This window comes from Denticeps clupeoides, chromosome 15 (assembly GCF_900700375.1).
Source record: "Denticeps clupeoides chromosome 15, fDenClu1.1, whole genome shotgun sequence".
NCBI classification, from domain to species: Eukaryota; Metazoa; Chordata; class Actinopteri; order Clupeiformes; family Denticipitidae; genus Denticeps; species Denticeps clupeoides.
The window spans coordinates 2,322,732-2,350,642 of record NC_041721.1 but is presented as its reverse complement, the minus strand read 5'-3'; the positions used below and the strand labels follow the sequence as shown (position 1 = coordinate 2,350,642).

The following is a 27,911-nucleotide window of genomic DNA, read 5'->3' as shown; positions in this document are numbered from 1 at the left end:
TCCATTTTCTGAATTTCTTCAATCAACCTCATTTGCATACGCGGCTGACGCGCGCCCGTGGCCCGCGCGCTCCTGCCCATATATGGAAGAGAAAATTACGCGGGAAACGGGGGGGGCGGCGTCGACCCCGCCCTCTCCGTCTGGTTCGTGGGCGCGAGTTTTATTTATTCGTACGCCGCACAGCAATTTAATTTAACCATTTTTAAAATTTTATTCTTTTTAACTATTTATGCAGGCGACTGTTGGAGCATTTATTTATGCACATTTGATAAAAACCTGAAACAGAATGTGCACCAGAATGACAGGTTTCATACACATCCTGTAAAGAATCAACACGCCAGACACATGGTACATGTCAACATACTGAGAATTTAATGAAACAATTCATAAATACTATAAACGCAGCCATCGCATGTCCACGCACAGACATGGGGTCCCACATTCTCAGTAAATATGAAGTGCACAAAAGACCACCTACAGGGGGGCTCAACCTGCAGTCAGGGTCAGTGGTTGTTGACCTATAAGGCCGACGGGTGCAGGAGGCGGGGTTAAAGGGGGCATGCAGTCACAGCCACGCCCCAACAGCCCCAATTCAGCTGATGGGAGGGGACATCTTCAGTCGACAGTAAAATGCAACGCACGTCATGTCATTGTCGGTCAGTTGCAGTCGTTTCAGTGTCTTGACCAAAATTAAAATAATAACACAATGTGCAGGTTTTAAAATGGAAGAAACAGAGTACAGTCTTGACCACCATTTACAGGTAAATTTAGAGCCATTTTTTGGAAATGAAATACTCAGAGGCTTCACTTCTAGTAGAAAAATGGGCTATTCTGGGTCGGTCATTCATTCATTCATTCATTCATACATACAATTAGAAAACTGGTGTCTTGCTGATACTGCTGGTGTGAATATTAAATTAGGGCAGAAATATGACACAGTTTCCTAAATAGTCCTTAAAAAAAAAAAAAAAAAAATCCCATAATACACACGCTGAGAGAGAGAAAAGATGAAACCAGTACATGGTTTTGAATACAAGCACTCTGATAATGTTTCAATTTATAATACAAAAATAAACAAGGCCCTACACACACACACTCACACACACACAGTGGGAATGTCCATTTTTCCCCCTGCAGGGTTAAGGCCCAGCCCCTTCATTTGTCCAATCCAACAGAAGGGGGAGGGGCCACAAGATTCAGCGCAGCCAATCAGACAGCAGCATTCTGTCTCGATTTCATCTTCACTTCAAATCTGCATGTAAATGATCCAGAGAGAGAGAGAGAGTGGGTGGGTGGGTGCTGCTCCTTTGGAACGTGAAGACCACACCTGATGTAGGTGTAGATAATACTGCACTTCTTCTCTGAAGCCCTTCAGTTCCTCAGAAAAATCCATTAATATTTTCCCAGGCTGCTACAGGTCGACGCCCTTGACCAGCGAGGTCTCCAGGGTGATGGGGAAGTCGTGGAGGGTCTGCAGGACGCCGACGAGGGCGCTGACGGTGGTGCGGTCACGCAGCATGGCCACATCCTCATACATGCGCGTGATCACGGGGCATTCCGCCAACAGAGGCAGCCAATCAGAGAGCAGCCGGTCCCTGAGCACAAAAACAGGGGTGAGAAAGGAGCTGAGGACCAGGGAGGAGGAATAAATCAGCAGCTGAACAGGTTGAGAAGCTCCTACCTGGCACCCAGACAGACCAGCAGCTGGAACTTGCCGTCCTTGCCGATGCTGCGGGGGGCGCTGTTGATGCCGCTGACATAGCGGCAGAACGTCTCACTGGAAAGACCCCGGGGTTCAGGTGTCTCCTGCAGGTCCCCCATCTGATCGGTGCTCTCCATGTACATCACTGCTTTCTCTGCACACACACACACACACACCACAAAAAAGTTCAGGTCCCGAACACACTGTGTCCAACCCACTGCCTTAATCAATGCAGATTTAAATACAAACATAATTAAATAATCATAAAAAAGAGGATTCTGGAGGTCCACAGTTACAATATATAAAACACATATTTAACCAGAGATAATATTTCATTATGGTTATTATGCAAATATACTGTCCTAAAATAGAAAATTCCATGATATTGTCTATGGTTGCGATGCACAATTATATTTCAATTATATATTATAATTATATTAACATAGGGTAATGAATCAAATTTTATAAGAAATTCCAGTTTTCATTTTCCTCCTGTTTAAGAGCAAGATGGATGTGTGTGTCTGTCTGGGCGGGGCAGTTCATGGTTTATGCCCTTTGATCACATGAAAAAAGAACCTTCAGGCCTTTTTATGCAAATGTATTCAAAGTAGCCGACTATGTGCAGGTCTGCAGCCGGTCCGCTTCCTCAGCACAGCGAAAAACATTAAGTACAAATTCATCCGGAAATCACCAAATCGAGGGAAGAGTACTAAAGAGCTCATTTCTACTCTTAATTAATTAAAAATATTGGGGTATATTGTTCCCATATGCTGCTAGAACACAGACTGGAAAAACACATCACCAGACACAGGCAGGACAAAAACAGATCCCCTCCCCTCCAGGAGTTGTGCATTTGTGAAAGCCTCTACTAGAGGGCGACAGAGAACCAGGAACGCCACAAAACAAGACTGCTTGAGATCCCCAGGGGGCGCTATACAGAATGGCCACGGTCAGGGGTCGGAAACCTTAGACACTTAAAGAGCCATTTGGACGCGGTTTCCACAAGCGTGTATATACAGTCCAGGCCAAAAGTTTGGACACCTTCTCATTCAATGTGTTTTCTTTATTTTCAGGACCATTTACGTTGGTAGATTCTCACTGAAGGCATCAAAACTATGAATGAACACATGTGGAGTTCTGTACTTAACAAAAAAGGAGAAATAAGTGAAAACATGTTTTATATTCTAGTTTCTTTGCTCTGATTACTGCTTTGCACACTCTTGGCATTCTCTCGATGAGCTTCAAGAGGTCGTCACCTGAAATGCTTCTCCAACAGTCTTGAAGGAGTTCCCAGAGGTGTTTAGCACTTGTTGGTCCAGCTCACCCCAAACCATCTGGACTGGGTTCAGGTCCGGTGACTGTGGTCGGGTCTCCACTTTTTTTGTTAAGTACATAACTCCACATGTGTTCATTCATAGTTTTGATGCCTTCAGTGAGAATCTACCAACGTAAATGGTCATGAAAATAAAGAAAACACATTGAATGAGAAGGTGTGTCCAAACTTTTGGCCTGTACTGTATACACATATTTTGAGCGACAACGGATGCAATGGTAGTAAGTGGGATTTGAACCCGGGTCTGTTAGTTCATAGGCGTGTCTGCTAACCATTAGGCTACTACCAGCTTTATTTATTTCTCGATTAATTTTCTAAAGCCACAGGGAGCCGCAGCGTAAGGATGAAAGAGCCGCAGGTTCCTGACCCCTGGGCTGGGTCGACTGGGGTCCCACCCACCTACAAAGTCCCAGATGAAGACGCTTTTCTGGAAGAGACGAGCCGATCGGAAGCCGTGGTGGAAAAACTGCTCCAGGACGCTGACCAGCCCACTCTCACCGCACAGGAGGACAGTCAGGATTCCCCTCTACAGGAGGAAGACAGATTAGATGTCCTGGCATCCATCAAAACGCATTCGTCGTCTTAAATCCAAAGAGCAGGCCAACATATACACACACACACACACACCTCTTTTTCCGGTTTGTGGAAATGCTTTATAATGTTGTTCACTGCCTCTCCAACGACCTCCTGGATCTGCGCTGATGTCGGTTCTGCGGACAACAGCAGAACGTGCGGTTTCTCAGCAATTATTACATCAGGAATTACGTTTTTTAACGGCTCGTTTCAGCGTGAGGCGCTGCACTCACTGTTCCCACGGCTACTGAGGGAGGACATGCTGATTCTCCGAGTTTGATTAGGCGAGCGCTGCAGGGGCGGAGTCTTGCTTCCACGCCCCGCCTCCTCGTCTGTGCACGGAACCATGAGTTCCCCGATCAGTACGCGCTCCAAGCTGCCATCGTCCACACCCTTCCCCAGCCAGCGGCCGCAAGGGAACCTGGGACGCCACAGAAACCCGATTATTGAACGCTAATATGCAAATTTGTGCTGCTGTGCTTAGAAAAATGAGTATAAACAGAATAAAAAAAAAAAAAAAAAAAAAAGCGGCTTACTTGTAGGTGTGACCGGTGATCTCATTCCTCACCATCACGCAGTCCACCAGCCACTTGGCCAGGAGGCCGGAGTTGTCGTGACCAAGCTGAACAGTGGTCATCTTCCCCAGGTTCTGACACTGGAAGTTCGATATCATCATCATCATCATCATCCACTAGTAATCACCACTAATATTCTACAGTAAAGAGCAGCGATGGAAAGAGGAAATCGAGTGGTCAGCTCATTAGCAGAAACACCACGCCTATGCCCGCCGCGCTGTAACCACGGCAACTACAGAAGACCCCCCCCCCCATTCGAAGGCAGGAAAGAGACAGGCAGAGGCAGGGGGTTTAGGTGGAGCGGGGAGGAGGTCAGCGGTGGGAGTCTAACCTTGAACAGAACGGTGATGTGTGTGTGCGGCCGGAAAGCGGACTGTGGGAGGAACACAGCGGTTAGACGGGCAGAGAACGCCGGGCGAGGTTCAGCAGGGCGGCCAGAGGCGCCGCCTACGCACGCAACGTGCATTTAAACTGGACTGACATGCTGGCTTGAGGGGCGACGCGCGTCTCCTGAGACATGATGATGGAAGATTGACGGACATTCGGCAGGTACTCACTTCAAAGGTCATTTCCAGAACGTTCTTGGGTATCTGCATGACGCCGGAGTCGCCCAGCTCCCCCGAGACGCACACCCACGGGTTGGAGGTGGTCATGGCGTTGCTCAGCTTCTTGATGGGAACGATGACGGCGCGGTACGGGATATCTGGAGGGCGGGAGGGAGGCGAGATCAGTAGAACGTTGAGCCGGCTCGTGAACTACGACTGTGGGGTTGCCATGGCGAGGAGCCTGGCCTGCCATTGGCTGCCGACTCACTGATGGTGGTGAAGACGCCGGTGAAGCAGAAGTAGTCGACGGCGTTGAGACTCAGCAGGTGGAAGAGGAACTGTTCCCTCTCCTCCTCGCAGCGCAGGAAGGCGTAGCGCTTATACAGCTTCCTGCGAGAGGAGCAAACGTGCGAGCGCGCGCGCACACACACACACAGAGTGTGATTTAACAACACGGGCGTGCAGTCTTCACAGCAAGAGAGAGTGTGTGTGTGTTTACTTGGTTAAACTGTGGTTGGACAGCAGCTGCTTCAGATGTTGTGACAGGAGTTTCTTCTCCAGCGACAGGCGGATCCAGGCGCGCGACCGTCCCACGTCCGTCTTTATCTCACTGATGTTCTGGATGTGTCTGAGAGTGACGGAACATTTATAGTCCATAACTTCGAAATAAAAAAACACTACGGCGTCACGCCTTTTCCAAGCGGGACAGGAAACAGGAAGTACACACCTCATATCCTGTATGAGCGAGACCGGGAGCGTAGACAGGCCAGGACTGGGGTCAGACTTGCGCCTCTCCGGTCCGCTGGACACTGAAAGACGGGAAATGTGGGCTCTGGACGCTCCAGATACTGTGTAGAGTGTGTGTGAGTGAGTGAGTGAGAGTGTGAGAGTGAGTGAGTGAGAGTGTGAGAGTGAGTGAGTGAGAGTGAGTGAGTGAGTGAGTGGTGAGTGAGGTGAGTGAGTGGGGGTGAGGAGTGAGTGAGTGTGTGAGTGGTGAGGTGAGGGGGGTGGTGAGTGAGTGTGTGAGTGAGTGAGGTGTGAGTGAGTGTGTGAGTGAGTGAGTGTGTGAGTGTGTGAGTGAGTGAGTGTGTGAGTGAGTGAGTGTGTGAGTGAGTGAGTGAGTGTGAGTGTGTGAGTGAGTGTGTGAGTGAGTGTGTGAGTGAGTGTGTGAGTGAGTGAGTGTGTGAGTGAGTGTGTGAGTGAGTGTGTGAGTGAGTGTTGTACCTGGTGACTCTGCTTGTAGCTCCAGTCGCTCCTCCCTTGCCTGGTAATGCAGCATGTGAGACCACAGCGCCGACTTTCCCTGCGAAGGAGAACATCCACCTTGAACCTTCATGTTCAACCGCTGGGGCCGTGCGGTGTGTGTGTGTGTGTGTGTAAATCTACACACCTGTTTAACCTGCAGCCCGTGGCTCCATATCCTCTCCAGCAGGTCGCAGAGGCTGGCGATGAGCGTGTTCTCCTCCAGGCCGGTGATGTTAACTTCCCCGTGGCCCAGTTCCACCGCCTCGCGGCCCATCTTCTCTACCAGCATCCGCTTCGTCTGGGAAACACACACACACAGCATTCTAGATTCAGTTCTTCAGCAGATCTGCTTGATGTGTGTTTTCTCTCTGGATGTGTGTGTGTGTGTGTGTGTGTCACCTTCAAGCGACACTCCTTCAGCAGCCCCTCCACAAATTTCCAGTTGGTCTGAGCAATGACCGCAGGAGACAAATCGGAGAGCTTGGGCTGCTGCCGCACGGCCTTCCCCAGGGTGCGAGCCTCCTGCAGGTACTTCTGCAGACAGACAGACAGACAGACGGGGTCTCATGAGAAGTGTGAGATTCCAGCTCGACACGTCGGGACAGAAGAAATGAGGATCTGACGCAGAACACCGCTGATTCCTCGTATAAAACCCGCCTCGGGAGAAGGTGTGAGGGAAGATGAGCAGCGTCCTCCAGAATCTCCTCCCACGTTCTCAAAATCACGTTTTACTGCAGGAAAACGCGAAGCAGCACGCTGTCTCCTCGCGCGGGTCCCGCTTCACCTACGATGAACTTTGACCTACACTCCTCGGGGTCGGAATTTGTAGTATAGCGAGGATGTGATTGGTTCCTCCAGTTAATGGCCACTCTGCAGCAGCGGTCTGAGGAGACCATGAACTGAGAGGAGACCATGAAGAATACGAGCTAACTACTCTTTTAAAGTGAGAAGGTCGGGGCAGAGTGTGTGTGTGTGTGTGTGTGGTGTATACAGTACAGGCCAAAAGTTTGTTTGGATACACCTTCTCACGCAACGTGTTTTCTTTATTTTCATGACCATTTACGTTGGTAGATTCTCACTGAAGGCATCAAAACTATGAATGAACACATGTGGAGTTCTGTACTTAACAAAAAAAGGTGAAATAAGTGAAAACACGTTTTATATTCTAGTTTCTTTGCTCTGATTACTGCTTTGCACACTTTTGGCATTCTCTCGATGAGCTTCAAGAGGTCGTCACCTGAAATGCTTCTCCAACAGTCTTGAAGGAGTTCCCAGAGGTGTTTAGCACTTGTTGGTCCAGCTCACCCCAAACCATCTGGATTGGGTTCAGGTCCGGTGACTGTGGAGGCCAGGTCTCCACTTTTTGTTAAGTACAGAACTCCACATGTGTTCATTCATAGTTTTGATGCCTACAGTGAGAATCTACCAACGTAAATGGTCATGAAAATAAAGAAAACACATTGAGTTGAGATGGTGTGTCCAAACTTTCGGCTTGTACTGTATTTGTGTAGGGGGGTAAAGTGAGGGATGATTTGGAGTCCTTGGGAACTGCAGGTAAAGGGGAGGGTGATTTATTTTTGGGAAAAGTGAGGGACGTCTGGAGGTTTTCGGTGCACAACACACTGCATCCCTCACATACCAGGCCGCAGGCTGAGAAGGACTTTTTGGGTGGCTTTACGGGTGGGCGTGGCACCTGGTCCCACTCCCAGAAAGCCATAGAGTTCTGCAGGACAAGACAGCCGTCCACCTGTTGAGGAGCGGCTCAGCCACGAGCACAGCAGAGACGAACGAGACGGACAGATGGACAGAAACAGGAAATAAAAAAGGCAGCATGCAAATGAATACAACATACAGTGAACAAGAAAAAATGAGAAATGATAAAGACGGAAATTAATCTGTAATCAAAACTGGACAGAAGGGAACATGGAGACAGACACGCAGCGAGGGAGGTCCAGGAAGCAACAGTGTGTACCTCTTTCAGACTGTTGTCCAGCCCCAGTTCACACTGATGCCGGTTCCGGTCATTTCTGCGCTGGGCGGTGGCTGGACGACTGGACCACCTGCTTGAAATAGTAGACACATTGGACAATGTAAATAACAGCTTAACCACAATCAAACATTAAACATGTAGTTACATGTTAAGATTTACTGAATACATGTATGGGTTTCATCCATCCATCCATCCATCCATCCACCCACCCTTGCACCCACGCATCCATCCGACCACCCTTGCACCCACACATCATCCATCCATCCATCCACCCACCCTTGCACCCACGCATCCATCCATCCATCCATCCGACCACCCTTGCACCCACGCATCCATCCATCCATCCATCCATCCATCCACCCACCCTTGCACCCACGCATCCATCCATCCACCCTTGCACCCACACATCATCCATCCATCCACCCACCCTTGCACCCACGCATCCATCCATCCACCCTTGCACCCACACATCATCCATCCACCCTTGCACCCACACATCATCCATCCACCCTTGCACCCACACATCATCCATCCATCCATCCACCCACCCTTGCACCCACGCATCCATCCATCCATCCATCCATCCACCCACCCTTGCACCCACGCATCCATCCATCCATCCACCCACCCTTGCACCCACGCATCCATCCGACCACCCTTGCACCCACACATTCATTCATCCATCCATCCATCCACCCTTGCACCCACAAATTCATTCATCCATCCATCCACCCTTGCACCCACACATCCATCCATCCTTCCATCATTCCACCCACCCACCCATACATCCACTGTGCGCTTGTGCTCACTTGTTACTGGTGGGTGGGGAGGAGAGCACGTCAGCCTGCAGCTTGGGGAAGAAGCCCTGCTGGAACCGGCCCTGACCGATCTTCATGTCCAGCAGGTGCGGGTGGATGGCCGTGTGGTCGATCTTCAGCAGCCGCTGCTCGATGGCCTGGGCTGGTGGGCGAGCAAGAGTTTGGTCAGCAGGGCGGCGCTGTCGGTCAGGAGACAGACGGAACCGTCCTCCACAGTCTCCTCCACAGCGGCCTTAATTACGCAGTCTCCTCACGCCCCCACACCCACCCTCTCTAAAGACGTTAACTGGGACAGACTCCTTACATAAGCGCCCGTGTGAAGGAGGCTGGAGAGACATGCAGTCGGCCGGCGGACAGACGGAGGTGGAGGGACCAGAGTGTCCGGCAGTGAATTCGTTTCCATTTCTCCAGCCCATTAACTCCGCGCCTGCTGCACGTGCACTTACGGGACTTAAGTGCACGCTAACGTAAGTGTGTGTGTGTGTGTGTGTGTAAATGAGCGGACTCCAGTGCAAACATCATTCCGAACCCAACACACTGTAAATTAATATAATAACGCACCCCATCGACGCTCTTTAAACACAGCGGGCCGCCATTAAAACTCCGCCCCCCCCACAGGCCTACCAGATTCCCTGAGGACGGTGCACCGCTGGTAGGCGGAGGAGCGCAGGCTGGGGGCGCGGATGTTGTAGAGGCGGGCCTTCTCGATGCGCCCGTCGAACACGCGCAGCAGCGGCTCTTTCTCCTCCCACTGCGACATGATCTTGTTGTCGACGAAGGTGGCGAACATCTGCGTCTCGATGAAGTGCGACAGGAACGGCAGGAAGGGCTCGGCCTGGTCCGACAGGAAGGAGGCCTGACAGACCGTGGAACGAAAAGAGCACAAAGATCAATACTTGTGTGTGGTGTAGAGTTACACCAGTGAAGGTCTTCGTGCTCCATCAGCGTTCCTGTTTACATGTTTATGTCCACATGCATCACCTGCATGCCGCCTTTAAAGTGGTCCAATCGTAAAGCGGAGTGCTGACGTGGCATCAACACAATTAGAAGAACCGGCGCTTCGAGGTTGAAACTTTTCCTGGCAGCACTACTGCGGTCGTCAGCGTTTGCAGAAATAAATCTGTATGTTACGTGTGCGTGTATATTTACATTTATAGAATTCATACAGAGCGCCTTACGATCAGTAGTTACAGGGACAGTCCCCCCTGGGGACACTCAGCGTGAAGAGTCTTACTACGATGGCAGTAAGTATTAAGTGAAGTGATTGTCATATGTGATACACAGCAGCACAGCACACGGTGCACACAGTGAAATGTGTCCTCTGTATTTAACCATCACCCTGCGTGAGCAGTGGGCAGCCATGACAGGCGCCCAGGGAGCAGTGTGTGCTAGGCCACCGCTGGCCCTCAAAGTAGGGTTTGAACCCGGGACGTTGTGTTGCATGCTGGGCCGCTACAGACCCCCACCTTGTCGAAGTTGTGCATCTGCTCGCGGTTGGTGACCCAGGACTCCAGGTCAGGGGCGCTCTGGATGACGAAGGACTCGTAGTCGGCGAACATGGTGGCGAAGCGGCCGGCGAACACCTCCCTCAGCTGCACGTTGAGCTTGGCGTTGCGCAGCTCCTCCGCATCCACCTCCGAGCCCCGCCCCCCAGCCTCGTCCTCGCTGTCGGTGACGCCGGCGCGCTGGGCCAGGGCGGGGTTCCTCTGCAGCAGCTCCAGCGCGGCCAGGTCGTCCGCGGACAGGTTCCCGTTGCGCCGGTCGTCCGCCAGCTCCTTCAGCGCGGACCCCTTCAGCCGGGGCCCGGGGCCCGCGCCGGCGGGACTGCGGGGGACTGTGACAGCGCCCCCTTCAGGCGAGAAGCCGAAGCTCCGCAGAACATCGGTGAGCTCCTGGATCAGCTCGGTCTTGTTGGGGAACTGGGGGAAATCCTCCGGCAGCTCGACGCAGTGGTGGTCGATATCGACGAAGCACAGATTCGCCTGAGAATCAGGTCACATATTCAATAAATACTAATAAGAATACTAATAAATACTAATACTAACTAATCTGCACAAAAAACACTTCTACAGAGAGCCAGGTAGGACGAGTACAATACCAAATCAGTGTGTGTGTGCGTGTGTAAGCGGATTTGTACACAACCTGACATATAATATCCTTAATACCCCGCAGGGAGGATCCGTAATCTGGAAACTCATCAGCCACACTGACCCACAAACATCAAGAATAATTATAAAAAGAAATAAATACACAGTTCATATGGGTGGTAGTAGCCTAGTGGGTAACACACTCGCCTATGAACCAGAAGACCCAGGTTCAAATCCCACATACTACCATAGTGTCCCTGAGCAAGACACTTAACCCTAAGTTGCTCCAGGGAGACTGTCCCCTGTAACTACTGATTGTAAGTCGCTCTGGATAAGGGCTTCTGATAAATGCTGTAAATGTAAATGTAATAGTGACAGGGACAGTCGCCCTGGAGACACTCAGGGACACAGTGGTAGTAAGAAGGGGTCTTCTGGTTGATGGGTCGGTGTGTTAACCACTAGGCTACTACCACCCTAAAAACATAGCATTACATGTAAATACAACTATATTGATATTAAACAAGCTAGTGTCTTAATATAAAATCTATATTAAAAATCTATGATATTACTTTGTTTTCGAATGTAACTGATGAAACACGTGATCACCCGGCACTGGCCTCTCCAGCCACAGCAGACAGGACTGATATTTCAGCAATGGCCACTTCACGAGACAAGTGAGTGTGTGTCTGACCTTGTGTGACGAGTATGACCTCAACGCCGCTGGCGATGAAGTGGGACACGCACTCACCCTCCCTCCCTCCCTCCCCTCTGCAGGGCTCTGGGTCACGTGGCCTGAACTCGCGAGTCTGTCTGGAGGTCATGCAGCCCGACGGGGAGATTCAAGCCCTCTCTAAGCCCTATGTACTGGACTGATGCATTCTGGGTAATAAGTGACTTCTGAACAAACCCTAACATTATTTGGTCTTCAAAAATTAAAACTGGTCCACAAAATGCAAAGGAAATTCAATGTGGACGACCTCACAGCATATAGGATATATTTACGCCGACCTATGACCTCATACACTTGGCCCACTGCTTCAGTAAACCTGGCTTTGTAGGTCAGCTCCGCCTCAGAGAGAATGTTCCGGAAGGGGCGCTGGGAGACGTGCAGGGGCGTGAAACAGGATTTGGGGGATCCGGCTTCCTTCCTCCTCACAGCGGCGCCATTCAAACCGGCAGCGGCGAATTACGCTGCGCTACGGTCCCCCTGATCCGTATCCGAGAAGACAGCAGCTCAGGCTGCTCTGTGTGTGTGTGTGTGTGTGTGTGTGTGTGTGTGTGTGTGTGTGCAACGTATAAAAAGAAATCTGCTGCTCTGTGGTGAAACGCAGCACCAGTTCAGCGCCAGACAGAAAATATGATTTCAAAACCAAATCTGCAAGGATCAGCAAATCCTCTGATTACAAAACCCAGTTGTACTGCATTCGTAACGGCTGATGTGTGTGTGTGTGTGTGTGTGTTTAGCTTCGACACACTTTTTCCGCAACAGAATCGTGTGCATCAGACGTTCACCTCCTGAGGGAGCTCCAGCTTGGACCGGTCCGTCCCCTCTTTGGACTGCAGGCCCATCAGGTAGGGCACCGGCGCGTCCAGGAAGTGCAGCAGGGAGGCGGGCAGGATGGGCACGTAGACGTGCTGCCACTGGAACGGGAAGAGCAGGGTGGTGATGCCCTCGGCCACCACCATCAAGCGCTGGTAGTCTGCAGAGAGAGAGGAGGAAGGTGGGGGACCCGTCAATTCCCTGAATGCGGCGCGAGCGCGAAAACATCGCGGCTGCAGAGCTCTCAAAACGAGAGTCGCACCTCCGAAATAGAAAGGCGACGACGTGAGGAGAAGAAGCCTTTTCACTCAATTACCGTTGTGACGTCAATCCTCAAGCCCTCTCTAAGCCTATGTCCTGGACTGATGCATTCTGGGTAATAAGTGACTTCTAAACAAACCATTATATTATTTGGTCTTCAAAAATGAACACTGGTCCACAGAATGCCTAGAAGATTCAATATGGACAAATTCACAGCATATAGGATATATTCACGGCGACCTATGACCTCAGACACTCAGCCCAAAATCGCTTTCATTACGAAACCACGTGTGTTACGAAACTGTGTTTCAGTTTTATTTCATTTTTTAAATGTATTATTATTATTATTAAGTTGCAATAAAAAACCCTCACCTCATCCCTGATATTCCTTCATTACTGCAGAGCCGACTGCTGACCATCTGCATTACTTCATTCATTATTGAATTTTTTTAAAATAAATTTTAGCATTTCTGCTGAAATTCACCACCCAAAAAGGAAACCCGGACAATAAAGACGCCCTGCAGCATGAATATTCACGAACTCCCTCCACCTCCTCCAAAAAAACGACTTCAAAGGGCTGCGCAGAGGATTCTGGGAAAAACTGGAGCAGAGCATCCTCCCCAGGGGGGGCAAATCAGGTTCAATAATTAAGTAATAAGAATAAATTACTATTCATTAAAAAAAACCAGCACTTTGAACAGGTGCAAGTTGACCCGAAAGCGCGCATCAGTCAGGAAATTCAAATTAAAAATTTGAATTGCTTTCGTTCTCGGGTTTCGACTCGGGGGCGCAGCTGCGTGACCTTAAATCCCTCAGGAGGGGGCGTGGCCGAACGGCAAGAGTCACGCAATCATCAACGAGCGCGCAGGAACGGGATCCGCTGCGACGGCTCGATTGGAGGCGAGCAAAAACATGAAAAACACAGCGTGAGGAGACGCGTCAGTCTCGTGAATAAATGAGAAGCTGATCGGGACCCAGACAGACGGGAACTGAGAAGATCAGGAGGTCGGAGGAACAGCCAGGCGAATCGAATCTAAATCAAAACTGCACTCAGAGAGCATAAATCCCCAAATCTCCTCTCAGAACTTGCTCTCTAAAACCAACGACGGACTTTATTACAGCGTCTATCTACACGAAGATAATCAGTATGGGCGGGTGAACTGGTGATCAGAGAAGAAGGGGGCAGCGGTGGCCTAGCGGTTAAGCAAGCGGCCCCGTAATCAGAAGGTTGCCGGTTCGAATCCCGGTCCGCCAAGGTGCCACTGAGCAAAGCACCGTCCCCACACACTGCTCCCCGGGCGCCTGTCATGGCCGCCCACTGCTCACCAAGTGTGATGGGTTAAATGCAGAGGACACATTTCACTGTGTGCACCGTGATGATGTGCATCACAAGTGACAATCACTTCACTTTTACTTTTAAGAAAGACCTCGAACATCTCACCTTGCGAGAAGAGCAGGACCTGCATCTCCAGCAGGACGCAGGTGAAGACCTGCACCAGGTTCTCCACCCCCAGGAGACAGAAGGCCTCGCCCAGCGGGAAGTCGGCGAGGGGCAGCTCGCCCGGGCCGGGCCGCTGGCAGACGATGGGCTCGTAGACGCCGTGGAACTTGAGGGAGCGTCCGGGCGGCGGGTGGGGCACCTCGTACAGGACGTTGTGGATGTAGCTCTCCAGCGGGAGGGGCGGGGCCTGCGGGGAGGCGATGGCGCGGTGCAGCTGGGTCAGGAAGCGCCGGCAGGCGTGCATGAACGGCATGGGCGTGATGAGACACAGCGCCTTGGACACGTACAGGGTGTCGCGCGACGCGTCGTACAGGGTCCCCGCGCAGTCCCCGCACGAGCCCCTCCCCTGCGGCGAGGACGGCGGGCACGATGACGATGACGAGGGGCTGTCCGCTTCGTCCATGCTGCTGGCCAGCGAGTCCATGCTGGACGAGGAGGACGAGGACGGGCTGGTGTCGGAGGTGGCGTGCTCGGCGTGGTGCATCTGCTGCAGCGTCTGCATGGCGCTGCAGATCTGCGGGCTCGTCACCTCCTCGTAGAAGGTGAGCACGAAGCCGTAGGTGCGCGAGCCGTCCTCGCGGGTGATGAGGAACGAGTGGAACCAGGGGTCCCGGCGGTCCCGCTGCGTGCAGAACGTCAGGCCCTTGGGCATGCAGAGCTTCACAGAGAGAGAGAGAGAATGCCATTAATGTTCGTAAGGAAAAACAGAGCATATATATCTTAAATGAATCGAATATTAAAAGCAGCTTTTTTAATTAAAGGAACACCGTTTGAACGGAAGTCTTCACTGATAAAGGATGAACATTTTGACATGAGCCACTTTTGTCCCCCTGATGTTTCGCAGTCATGTGACCAGTGAGGGATGGAAATGCATGAGATCGGTAAATCTCCGCAGAACGTCCCGTCCCGTTTTCATCCCGCAGTCGCAGTAAACGTCGTTTCCCTCTGGGCTCAGACTGCAGCTTCATTTTTCTGCTTTCGACCCACTTTAGGTTCTCGAAAGGAGAATGTTGTGAGGGAGGGAGGGATCAGCTCTCCTCCCTCAGGACACTGACGAGGTGCAATGAGCGCTGGAGTTTTCCTGGAGGTCAGGGGTCAGCTGAGGCGTCTCAGCGCCGGTCAGGATTTCAACACGCCCGACCCGGACAGATTCTGCGTGCAGAGTCACTCTGATCAGCTCTGTCCACTTTAATGTCTTTTAACGTTTAACTGCTGGTCTATTCGCATCCTTCTCTCGTCTCTATCGTCTGTCCGGTCCTGAACAGAGTCCTGGCGCAGTGGGGCCACGAAAGCAGAGCGTACAGGTTCAATAATTCATTGTTGGTTGAAGCCAAGAATGGAACATCAGGGATGGAAAAAGTGACCTTGCGTCACCGTGGGTCGTGTTACAGGCGGAGAAACCGGACGCCCCGAACACGCCAGATAACGTCTCAGCTTACAGGCGGGTGTCCGTCTGTCCCATTTTCACACTCACCATGCTGACGGCGTCTTGGTCGAACGGGTTCCAGTCCACGTTCTCCGGGTAGTGGCACAAGACCTTGGACTTGAACGTCCTTTTGAGGGGACTCTGCTCCAAGTTCTCCCCTAGAAAGAAAAGGGAAGAGTTCAGCCCAGTGTGGTGTTGCTCCTCCATGACCAAATGCAGCCCCGGCAATCACACCCTCAAAATCACCATCAGCACCACCTTCACTGGTCAGAAGAGACCAGGGGAAATAAAAAGCATTAAACTGTGGTTGACTGTGAAATATTTTTGTGTGTGTGCATACAGTACAGGCCAAAAGTCTGGACACGCCTTCTCATTCAATGCATTTTCTTTATTTTCAGGACCATTTACGTTGGTAGATTCTCACTGAAGGCATCAAAACTATGAATGAACACATGTGGAGTTCTGTACTTAACAAAAAAAGGTGAAATAAGTGAAAACATGTTTTATATTCTAGTTTCTTTGCTCTGATTACTGCTTTGCACACTCTTGGCATTCTCTCAATGAGCTTCAAGAGGTCGTCACCTGAAATGGTTCTCCAACAGTCTTGAAGGAGTTCCCAGAGGTGTTTAGCACTTGTTGGTCCAGCTCATACTAAACCATCTGGACTGGGTTCAGGTCCGGTGACTGTGGAGGTCAGGTCTCCACTTTTTGTTAAGTACAGAACTCCACATGTGTTCATTCATAGTTTTGATGGCTTCAGTGAGAATCTACCAACGTAAATGGTCATGAAGATAAAGAAAATGCATTGAATGAGAAGGTGTGTCCAAACCTTTGGCCTGTAATGTGTGTGTGTGTATATTTCCAATACACTCTCCAGCTTTAAACAAGTAATAAATCTATATTTTTAGGGGATGGATGAATGGTTGTCTGATTTTCACTTTATGAGTAATTAATGTACTTAGGGGAAAGTAAATGTCATATCCTAATTTTTTCAGATGCACTGGGTTTACTAATAACGACACTGATAATTGTTTAGCATTAAACCAGAATTCTTAATTTGACTAAAAAACAAACTTGAATGACACAAAAATAAATTCTAGTTTTTCTGTTGCCATTTATGACATTATAGTGTGTGTGTGTGTGTGTGGGGGTGTGTATACACGTGTAAGGTCAGAGCAGACCGCTGCAGGTGGGTTAAGTGTCACACACAGGTGTGCAGCATGGGAGAGTTTGGAAGGTTCTAGAAAACTCTCCTGTCTCTCTTGCTCACTTAAACCACCAGACTAGAGAATACTGAGGTTTGCAGAGGCTCTGATTGGTCTGTGATGATGTTACACCTCACCCTCTCTCTCACACACACACACACACACACACACACACATAGGACAAGGCAGAGAGGAATTACCATGGAGACACGCAGAGAAGAAGACTGTAGCATGGAATGGGGGTAGAGCTTGTACAGACAGGAGGAGGAGTCACATCAGTAAACAGTGACACTTGGACTTTAAAGTGTGTCTGTGTGTGTGAGATACATGAATAATTCATATGTTGTGGTATTATGGACGAGGAGGAGGAACCAGTGTCTAATGGGAGGGGGAATCGAACATCTCAGGGTTGTTGCTGGATGCAGAGATGTACCTGAATGTGTGTGTGTGCGTGTGTGTTTGTGTCAGAAATAGACTAAGCCTCTTTTCTGCACAATCACAGCCTTTCAGATCCACCAATCCCACATGAAACAAGAGAGAAAGAAGGAAACGGAGAGAAACAAATTGAAGGGGGGGGATGGAGAGACAAGATCGGGAAAACGCGGCCATTAGTCAACAGGAACAGACAGATGTAGGTAAAGCCGTGTGCGTGTTGGGGAGGAATCTAATTTAAAAAAACAAGCTCTGGGGCAACTGACCCACTTTTCATCATTTCATCTCCAGTGAAAATGCGAATGAAAGGAGGGAGAGGAGAGGGAAAGGTAAAACAGAGAGAGAGAGAGAGATGTGTGCATGGTCTTTGGTGATCGGTTTACCTGTGGTCGGGGCGTCGGGGTCCCTGCCCTGCCGCTCGGCCTCTAGGTATTGGTATAAAGCTATGATGGGACATGCAAACACACAAACAAAAACAGCGCATGTCAAACCAAAAACAGAAACATACGGACACACAAAAAGCAAAAAAACATTGTCATGAGGCACAGACACGCACAGCAGCGCCGATGACGATGGAGGCGATGACGTTAATGTGAGCAATGAGAGCGGAGAGGTGATGCCAGGCACTGTGCAGGCCTCTGTTACCATGGCAATCTGCAGGACGCACAGCAGCGAGTCACAATTTCAATCCACGCTTATACCGTGGAGCTTCTCTCAGTGACACACGCAGACCAAACGATACGGTTTTAACAAATATGATTAAAATCTATGAAAGGCAGCATATTGTAGTGGTGTGTAGTGCAGAAGAGCGGTGTGCAGTGTAGTGCAGTAGAGTGGTGTGTAGAGCAGTGGTGTGCAGTGTAGAGCAGTGGTGTGCAGTGTAGTGCAGTAGAGTGGTGTGTAGAGCAGTGGTGTGCAGTGTAGTGCAGTAGAGTGGTGTGTAGAGCAGTGGTGTGTAGAGCAGTGGTGTGCAGTGTAGTGCAGTAGAGTGGTGTGCAGAGCAGTGGTGTGCAGAGCAGTGTAGTAGAGTGGTGTGCAGTGCAGTAGTGTGTAGTAGTGGTGTGCAGTGTAGTGTAGTAGAGTAGTCTGTAGAGCAGTGGCGTGTAGTGCAGTAGAGTGGTGTGTAGTGGAGTAGTGTGGTGTGCAGTGTATTAGTGGTGTGCATTGTAGTGGTGGTGTGCAGTGTAGTGTAGTAGAGTGATGTGTAGCGCAGTGGTGTGCAGTGCAGTAGAGTATTAGACGTACAAAGCTGTGCTGTTCTGACCTGTTCTAGCCTAGTGCCCTCAAAGCCCCCTCTATGAGCACTAGACGAAGAGGGAAAGGAAATGAGCAGGTTTAAAACACAATTGCCAGAGGCCTCCATTTCACCGCCTCAGCATCCATTTACGCATCTGACAACGGAGGCAGACAATTGCAAATCAAATTAACATTTAATAAAAAAAATAAAAAAAAACATGCTGTGTTCTGCCTCCCAGGCACATGTCGCCTTTTTTATCTCCTCCTACAAGACGACCTTGTTACCATGATGACGCTGGGGGATGTTTTAATGCTGAGGACCGTGACAGTGTGCATCACTGAAGTTGAAGTGACAAGTGAAGACATCTTGGTGGCAGCAGATGTGTAGAAAGTTGTGTGTAGGTGGTGAAAGTGTTTATTTGGCCACACACTGTGAAGTGTGTTTTATCTTCTAACACACACACACCAATAAAGTGATTTCTTGACATGACTCACATTAGTGCTGGAAAAATCTGTCACTTTTAATCACTTTGTTGAGAAACGGTGGGTCCCATACAGTCATGACTGAAAGAACGACCTCCATTTTGAGCTTCCAACATGTAATCGAGTAGACCGCAGTCTGGTCTCGTGTGATCACTCACACCAGATGAAAACAAGGCCACCCAGCCAACCAGGGACCAATCAAATCGACATCTACAGAGCGGTGACCCCCTAATGCCACTTCAGCCAATGAGTTCGTGCCTTAAGCACACAAAAATCATAAAGAGTAAAATAACGGGGTGAAATGGACAGACTGACGAGCAGAGGCGGCGATGTCGATCGGCTCCGCGGTCGCTGTGTCATGGGGTCATCAGTGTGTCCGGGTCACGTGTCGCACTGCCATGTGCTGGAAACCCGGATAACTGGATTAGATGCAGCACGGAGATTAACGCACGGGTCAATCTCCCAATCTGCGTATGGTTCCTGGAGCAACACGCCACATCTGCAACTCAGGCCCTGAAAACTGGTGTGTGTGTGTGTGTGTGTGTGTGTGTGTGTGTGTGTGTGTGTTGACCCAGTCGATTACGGTCTTTGAGGAATATTAGAACACAGCCCATTTCCCAACGAAAAGATGGAGCTCTTGATCCAACCAGATTCTGATCAGGCGTTGCTGAGCGATTATTCGATCGCGATTAATCGACGTTTTCCTGCGCCACCTCCACTTGTACCAGTGTGTGAGTCATATCAGAAACGCGGGAGCGGCAACCAATCGCCATTTCCCTCTCTCGGCAGCCCAGTAGCCATAAACCCGACTGATCTTCTGGATCTTGCTCCGCCCTCGAGAAGCGAACTTGCAGCCGCAAACAGCAGCGCGGCAAGGCGACGCACCCACAATCCAGTTCAGCTGCTGGGGACGGAAAGAAGGGCAGCAAAAGGGATGCTGACGATGACAGAAAATGTCACACGATGCCAGTGGTGTAGCGATGATTTGGTTATGGCCCTTATGGTGCAAACTTAAATATGTTATTAAAACGCTTGTAAAATTACAAAAATTCTTTACGCCATTTATCTTTTTCTACTAGAACGTCCGAGTCGGGCGAGCGCAGTCTGCGGCCCAGAACGTTCCCCTTCCACCTTTCCCCCTCCCAGAGACGAGTCGATTTCCCTCGTCAAATTCAAATTTTATGTGTCACATACATAGTCCTACAAGGTATGATATGCAGCGAAATGCTTTTAGCGACTGCTACAGACCTCAGTATTGCAAATGTTGCAAGTATACAATGAACCAATATGCAAATATTGCAAACATAACCAAATATTACACTTTTACAACTTTAACATAAAATATGTGTAACAGGTCGGGTGAAGGTGTGCAAATGAGTGAGTCAATGTAAAAAGATTAAAAAAATATATATTAAAAAGAGCAGAGATTTTGTGCAAAGAGTCCAGAGTGATTGAAAGTGAAAATGCTCCGTCAGATTGGAGACGAGGTGCTTTCAAAGGCTAATTCTGTTCAGAGGCGTGAAGGGCGGAGACCAGATGGACAAAGGAGCCCGTGCGACCCTTTCATATCGTGAGGTCACTTCCTCCACAGACGCACACACACTCCGATTAGCAGAGTTCCATCTGCAATCTCCGAAAAGGCGGCAGGTTGTGTATGTGCAGTGCTCAGATTAACGCACTTCTAATTAGAGCTCAGACGCTCCCACAGGGCACAACCAGATCTCAAGCCCCGCCCCTACAAAGGAGGGGCCACAGCAAGGGGACACAACTCAGAATAATCACACACACACACACACACACACACACACACAATCGTCTTTTATTCATGGAATCTGCTGCACAGATGAGGACTTGAGAGACAAACGCAGCTGAGCTGATGCTTGATTGACAGCCTTTGTAGCTTCATGAAGCAGCTGTCAGGGGTGTGTGTGTGTGTCTGTGTGTGTCTGTTTGACCATGACAGACAGTTCTTGTACCAGTCACCCATTTTTAATTTAATCTTCAGCTCCAAATGTGAGAGAAGCATGAGAATCAGATTCAGCTTCCAACATTTCCTCAACACATGAAAAGTTCTGCCCATCCTATTTAAAATGTTATGTTAATAATCTAATGAATGTCAGACGGAGCCAACCTGGCAACCCCTGAACCTCGAACACCTTGAGAAAAGTGAATAAAAATACCACATTTTTTTTTTTTTTAACAGAAAAGGTCTCAGGTTATCTGGTTATGAAGCATTATAACCCATAACCGATGTTTAAGGTCGCCTCTCTCACTCTTACTTCCACACTCGTCCTCCCGAACACATTCCAGTACACCCGCTGGCCTTTCGCACCGGGCTGGACGCCAGCGAGGGGAGGGACAATGCGTGCGCGCACACACACACACATACACACACAGCCAGCCATCTGTCCACTGGCAGCAGAGAGAGAGAGAGAGAGAGAGAGAGAGAGAGAAATTCTGACAGGAGGAAGAGAAAAAATGTTGTTGTCTACTAATCCTCCAATTACCATGAATTATCTGTACACGAGTCATCTTTATCCCTAGATGTAAGTGTGTGTGTGTGTGTGTATGTGTGTGTGTGTGTAAGATGCCTCCTTTCAGAGGGAAATCGGCTCTCTGGCTGCGTGATGTCACCACCCCGTAATTCTGGAACATTTGTTCACGCGCCCCAATTAAAATCCTGCGTGTGATGAGATGATTTTCCCCATTTCCGTATTCCTGCATCTCTCCCCGCCGTGGAGTGACCGTCCGACGAGCAAAGGGCGAGAGGCTCCGGAGGCATGATGGGAAATTCATCCATCCGAACCAGCATGCCATTCCGATAACCCAGAATTCCGAGCCCTCGCCCGCGCCGGCGGCTGAGAATAAGAGCCAATCAGGACACAGAGAGACCGACGAGCGGCGGGGCGAAGGTCGAGATCCACATCCGAACACTGACTCAGCATCTCGTGGTGCTTCCTCTCATTTCGATTAAGTCAAGGGAATATTAAAAAAACAAAAAACAGGAAGGACCAGGCCGCCGTCGCTCAACGTCCCAAACAAAACCTTCAGAACACGGAGCAGTTCCTCAGCAGAATTATCAAAGTTTAGAGCTCCATGACACCTAGATTTACGGCATTTACCAGACCCCCTTATCCAGAGCGACTTACAATCAGTAGTTACAGGGACAGTCCCCCCCTGGTGACACTCAGGGTTAAGTGTCCTGCTCAGGGACACAATGGTAGTAAGTGGGGTTTGAACCTGGGTCTTCTGGTTCATAGGCAAGTGTGTTACCCACTAGGCTATTAGTACCCTAAAGCACGGAGAGTAACTTCAAACTTCAGCTGGTGGCCTAGCGGTTAAGGAAGTGGCCCCGTAGTCGGAAAGTTGCCGGTTCGAATCCCGATCCGCCAAGGTGCCACTGAGCAAAGCACCGTCCCCACACACTGCTCCCCGGGCGCCTGTCATGGCTGCCCACTGCTCACCAAGGGTGATGGTTAAATGCAGAGGACACATTTCACGGTGTGCACCGTGTATCACAAGTGACAATCACTTCACTTTATTACTTTACGACGAATCTCGCCGCATCCCATCAGTTTTTTCCAACGTTACTTCGCGTTATGAGTTGTGTCAGTGAGATGACGTATTCCAACAGCCCGACTGCATACAGAAGGAAAGCAGCCCCTTCAGCCGTTGGATGAGGATGAGGAGGAGGAAGATCTTAATCCATCTCTCTCTTCACTGTCCTCCCAGTGACGCTTGCACGATCACAAAGCCCAGAAAGAACCTCTTTCATCGGTTGGAGAGATGAGATCATGGGGGCGGGGAGGGGCGGCGGGGCCTTTCAGCGCCTGGTCATGTGACCCGGCCCGCAGGAGCGCCGGAACGGAGGAGCGACCAGCGGTCCCACCGAGCGCCTACAAGCGCAGAGAAACAAGGGACGGCGCAGCGCGTAAATCAATTACATGCCAAACCGGCGACGTGCTCCCAATGAGAAGCGGCGGGGAGCCATCGGTCTCCATGACGACCCATTACCACCGCGGAGCCACCGGCAGAAGTGCAACAGGCTACAGCTGGGGAGAGAGGGAACAATGGAAATATGGACGCCCTTAAGAGCCACATGAGAACCTCAAACACTGCTGTGGGGCAGCAGCGTCCTAAAACCAATAAGCCAGAGTCCCAGGTTCGAACCCCACTTACTACCATCGTGTCCCTGAGCAAGACCCTTAACCCTGAGTGTCTCCAGGGGGACTGTCCCTGCCACTACTGAATGTAAGGTGGATTAGGGCGTAAGTGTAAATGTAGACAACATAAACAACAACATTTATTTCTTATACAGCCCAAAACCACATACAGTATGTCTCAATGGGCTTTGACAGGTCCAACAGTTGACACCCAACACACTTGACCCTTCTGCACACAAGGGAAAAACTCCACACAGAAAAACGAGACGAGGTGACGCATCAGCCGTTACCGAATCCTGACCAATAACAGGGCCAGAATAAATGAAAAGGGCACAGAGGGCAAACAAACTGCGGGGTCGAGCGACAGATGGCGGCCATTTGTCCCGGTCGACCGCAGATGTTACCGACGAACGTCGAGCGGGACGCCGGTACGGGCCACGCCCCACTGACCGATTAATACACTCGACCCCTGTTCATAACTTCGCCCAAAGCCACACGCGGTCGGTGGGAACCACAATATTCATTTTAATGACGCCTACATAAGCCGTACCTCATCGGTATTTCAATTCTCCAACGTGACGTAACTGCATTCACTCAATCATTTTTAAAACGGCAAATTCGGCCAAAAGCGCCGGAGCTTTAAAAATCCCCCACGATGGAGAGAAAAACTAATGAAAACGTGGAGGAGACGCCGGAGGGTCATTTTAACCCATTCCCTTCCCCACAGACTGTTAAACTCCAGGTTAAAGGAATCCTGCTAGCCGATGTTGCATGGTTTAGGTCCAAAAAGTCAGCAGAACATAAACCATGAATTGTTGTGTTATTGAGTATTGGTCGAGAGTGTGTGTGTGTGTGTGTGTGTGTGTGTGTGTGTGGTGACTGACACCGATGTCGGCGCTGAAGAGCTCAGTGTTCCTGGCATCAGTGGTGACCTCTTCCTCCCCAGCACCATTTTATCAGCCCTGTTCTTTCTGACCAAGCCTGTTCTGATGAGGTCTCCACCACAACGTCTTTCCACAACACCTGAACCCCACAAAAGCGAGAACATCGAGGGGACCGACTATCTCCCGCATCATCATCGTCATTGTTAGGACCATCAGCTAATTACATTTACGGCATTTATCAGACGCCCTTATCCAGAGCGACTTACAATCAGTAGTTACAGGGACAGTCCCCTCCAGGACAGTGCTATTTGAACCTGGGACTTCTGGTTTAGAGGTGAGTGTACTACCACCCCTAGAGTATAATTACAGTGCAGGTCCACCTTAAAGTGCAGGTCCACCTTAAAATGTTCAAAAACAGAGACATACACTGTTACTATAGAAACGACCCCCACATGCTGGCCTGGGTTCAATGACCTCTACAGGTCAAACTGTCCCTAGAGACATCCTGCAGAAGAATACAGGACCAGGCCAGACTGATCAGACCTCATCTCGGCTCATCGCCTGCTGAGGTGGAACTCGATCTAAGGACATTCGACACGATCCAACCTTCCGTAGCCGAGCAGGACGCAGGAAACGCTCCTCACACGTCTGGAACCGCGACTTTTCAATCGTCCTAACGGTGTGCGGGGACGGTACCTTCACCAAGGGGACCTCGGTGGCACGTTGGCATTTCGGGATTCGAACCTGCAACCTTGCGATTACGCCCACCATAAGACAGCGGCGATGCGGTCACAAGAACCTGCGATTAGAACTGTGATCATTTTGGTGCAAACCACAACGTTCTCCGCTGGTTCTAACGGTAAGCGGGAACAAAAGTTCTGTAATGGAGCCACCCCACGTCCAGAAGTTATGTAATAACCAGCGAGCGGCTGGAGAGCGGTGGAGGTGCGGTCGGCGTAATCTGCTAGATGGAGGTCAGCGGCGGCGCTGCCGTAAGCAGATTTACGACGGCGGTGACATAACAGGCCGGCGGCGTGGTCGTCACAATCCAGCCAGAGATCCGCTGACACGGCGGATCGTCACGACCGTCCCCACAGTCCCCACCACCACCCTGCTCAGTCCCAAACAGGAAGTGACATCGAGCCCCAGCGTGACCCCCAACACGACCACCGGTGAGGATGAGGAGGAGAAGACGAGTGTCAGAGGACCATGTCAGAGGAAATCAGCGCACCGGGCTTCTTCAGACGAGTTGCCACGGAAACCCAGTCCGGCCCACATCCACGCCGATCCGGATCACTGCTGCCGAGGACTTTTTTTTTTCCTACGTTTGTTCCGGTCTCAACAGCAGTTTGGAGTTTTCCTCTGAAATGCTTATTAAATTGACATTAAATTTGACCCCAAGCTTTACATTAATTGACATTAACTTGACCCCTGAATTTCCATCTCTGCAGCCACTCCGATCTCGAAAAAGCCACATCGGGGAAATCGGCGTCCCTCACACATCGAGATCAGAGTTCATGTTACGCGCTGAGGTGAAAGGTCAAACCACGCACACGCGCGTCCATATCGGGGCGGCTCCTCTGTACTTTGGTATCTCCAGGCCGACGACACCAGAGACGACGTGCTGCGGGAAGTCGGTATAAAGGTCAGTCGTGGCTACTTTACAACAAGTAAACATGTCCAGGGGACCCGAGCCTGAGCGACCCGGGTTCCAGGCCGGAGCGCGCCGTGACGTTAATCTGGCCGAGTTCGGACGTCACCGCGCCGCATGTGGCCGTCGGAACGGATTACGTTAACAGGCTCAACGTCCTCCCGTCCAACATGGGGAGCAGCATGGAGGAGAGGAGCACCTTAACACTTACAGCATTTACCAGATGGCTTTATCCAGAGCACCTTATCCATAGTTACAGGGACAGTCCCCCCCTGGAGACGCTCAGGGTTAAGTGTCCTGCTCAGGGACAGGATGGTGGTACAGTAAGTGGGGTTTACATTTACATCATTTACCAGACGTCCTTATCCAGAGCGCCTTATCCGTAGTTACAGGGAGAGTCCCCCCCAGAGACGCTCAGGGACATGATGGTGGTACAGTAAGTGGGGTTTACATTTACATCATTTACCAGACGTCCTTATCCAGAGCGCCTTATCCGTAGTTACAGGGACAGTCCCCCCCTGGAGACGCTCAGGGTTAAGTGTCTTGCTCTGGGACAAGATGGTAGTAAGTGGGGTTTGAACCTGGGTCTTCTGGTTCACAGACGAGTGTGTTACCCGCTAGGCTACTAGCTCCCTTCTCCCCGTCCCGCTCTCGTCCCAGGCCCTTCGTCCAGCAGACGAGAGCCATCCTGGAGCAGGTCACCGGAGGTGCCACCACATTAGCATCTGCTTTGTTCCCACCGGGGCAGATGGCCGAGGGCGTAAACCCTCCCCAGTTTTTATTGTTCCACGCCGTCGCGGAGAAAGCGCGGCCAGACGGAGACTTGCATCTCCGGCGCTCCGTAAAAACAAAACGAGTTTACGGCGCTCCGCAGACGCCGTTACGGCCCGAGAACCTCGACTACGGAACCCAATCAAAAACCGGCACCGGGACGTGAATGCGGACAATAACGTTCCTGGCTCCCTTCTGGCTCGAGCAGACCTGGAACCAGGACGCCAGCGTCCCAGAACATTCCTACAGAGACACTCCTTCAGCGTCCCAGAATGCCCTGCTGCTCCAACACAGCACGCAAGCCCCGTCCGAGGAGCTATCCAGATTCCGGCCTCCCGTCGCGACAGATGCCTGGAAAACCGGAATGTCTTCATCAGACAACAAGGCTTCATATCTGAGGATCTTCAGGTGGACACGGGTTCTGGATCGATGGTCCATCCATCGACATATCTGCACACACGCAGAGACCCTCAGCAGGAAGTAGGGTCCGACTTCCAATGATGCTGTGATCACCAACGATTCATTACCGGAGTAGAACCACGAAAAACGGGATTAATGGAGATAGAACCTGAGATTTCTGGAACTTCTGCTTCCCAGAAGGTACGATGATGGGTCTGTTGCGATCATGGATCTGTGTTATGACGCTATGAGTAGAACTCGGAGGAGAGAACTCAGAAAGGGTTGAGTCGGAGAGATGGGGGCGGGGTCCAAACACCCCAGAGACATGGGCTGGAGGTCCACAGGAAAGCTGCTGCTAGGTCCAGAACAATGGTGCCACCGCACAAAGTGCCTTCAGAACACGTCTCTGGAACGCGGGAGGACGCGAGGGTATGTGTTTCAGGTCAGATGATCAAGAGCCTGGATCTTCTAACGTCCTGCAGGAGGCCCCAGACATCTCATGTGATGCAGGTCTTAGTCCTCTCTGTTCTGGCCTCGCTCATTTCTCCAGGGACGGAACACGAGTACGATCAATTCCAGTCCAACCCCAACACACACGAACCGTAAACTCCACATAACCCCACGTTCCCAATAACGTCAGAGGAACAAAGAGGAGCTGAAAACCATCTCCAATTCAGACCTGCTGCTGATGGAATACGCCGCGCCGCCGGTTCCGGTCGCCGCGACACTTCTGGTTTTGATAAACAACGAGACGGGGGGACGCCGGGGACACGGGGACTAAAATAAACAAGAGTGAATCTGCACTTTCTGATATAAACCAGAAGCGTGGAGAACACGGTGTCCTGGAGTCCAACGTCCTTCACACACACACAATCAGGTAAACAAAAACACACACACACAGAGAGACAAAACGGACAAACAACACACACACAGACAAACCACACACGACAGACAGACAAACAACACTCACCCACACACACACAATCAGGTAAACAAAAATACACACACAAAACAGACAAACAACACAGGCACACACACACACACACGTAATCAGGAAAGCAAAAACACAATCACAAGACAGACAAACAAAA

The 27,911-nt window shown here is 50.5% G+C and overlaps 1 protein-coding gene across 12 annotated transcripts in view; it reads right to left on the bottom strand.

The window, feature by feature from the left end:
- Positions 1-349: 349 nt before the first annotated feature.
- dennd5b (DENN/MADD domain containing 5B) overlaps positions 350-27,911 on the bottom strand; it is a 28,042-nt gene continuing 480 nt past the window's right edge. The window contains exons 2-24 of one of the 12 annotated variants that reach the window (XM_028953869.1): positions 17,617-17,676; positions 15,645-15,754; positions 14,111-14,828; positions 12,381-12,568; positions 10,248-10,763; positions 9,406-9,637; positions 8,773-8,923; positions 7,946-8,036; positions 7,613-7,720; positions 6,373-6,507; positions 6,119-6,271; positions 5,953-6,031; positions 5,456-5,537; positions 5,228-5,356; positions 4,997-5,118; positions 4,741-4,886; positions 4,515-4,556; positions 4,145-4,263; positions 3,842-4,029; positions 3,663-3,745; positions 3,435-3,561; positions 1,682-1,856; positions 350-1,595 (exon numbers count right to left, since the gene is read on the bottom strand). In XM_028953869.1, coding sequence (XP_028809702.1) covers positions 1,412-1,595; positions 1,682-1,856; positions 3,435-3,561; positions 3,663-3,745; positions 3,842-4,029; positions 4,145-4,263; positions 4,515-4,556; positions 4,741-4,886; positions 4,997-5,118; positions 5,228-5,356; positions 5,456-5,537; positions 5,953-6,031; positions 6,119-6,271; positions 6,373-6,507; positions 7,613-7,720; positions 7,946-8,036; positions 8,773-8,923; positions 9,406-9,637; positions 10,248-10,763; positions 12,381-12,568; positions 14,111-14,828; positions 15,645-15,754; positions 17,617-17,676 — 3,938 coding nt within the window. In that variant the 3' untranslated portion in view covers positions 350-1,411. Of the gene's footprint in view, positions 1,596-1,681; positions 1,857-3,434; positions 3,562-3,662; positions 3,746-3,841; positions 4,030-4,144; positions 4,264-4,514; positions 4,557-4,740; positions 4,887-4,996; positions 5,119-5,227; positions 5,357-5,455; positions 5,538-5,952; positions 6,032-6,118; positions 6,272-6,372; positions 6,508-7,407; positions 7,721-7,945; positions 8,037-8,772; positions 8,924-9,405; positions 9,638-10,247; positions 10,764-12,380; positions 12,569-14,110; positions 14,829-15,644; positions 15,755-17,616; positions 17,677-27,911 lie in introns of those variants that run through there. The other 11 variants (XM_028953870.1, XM_028953871.1, XM_028953874.1 and 8 more) reach the window with 11 other exon arrangements.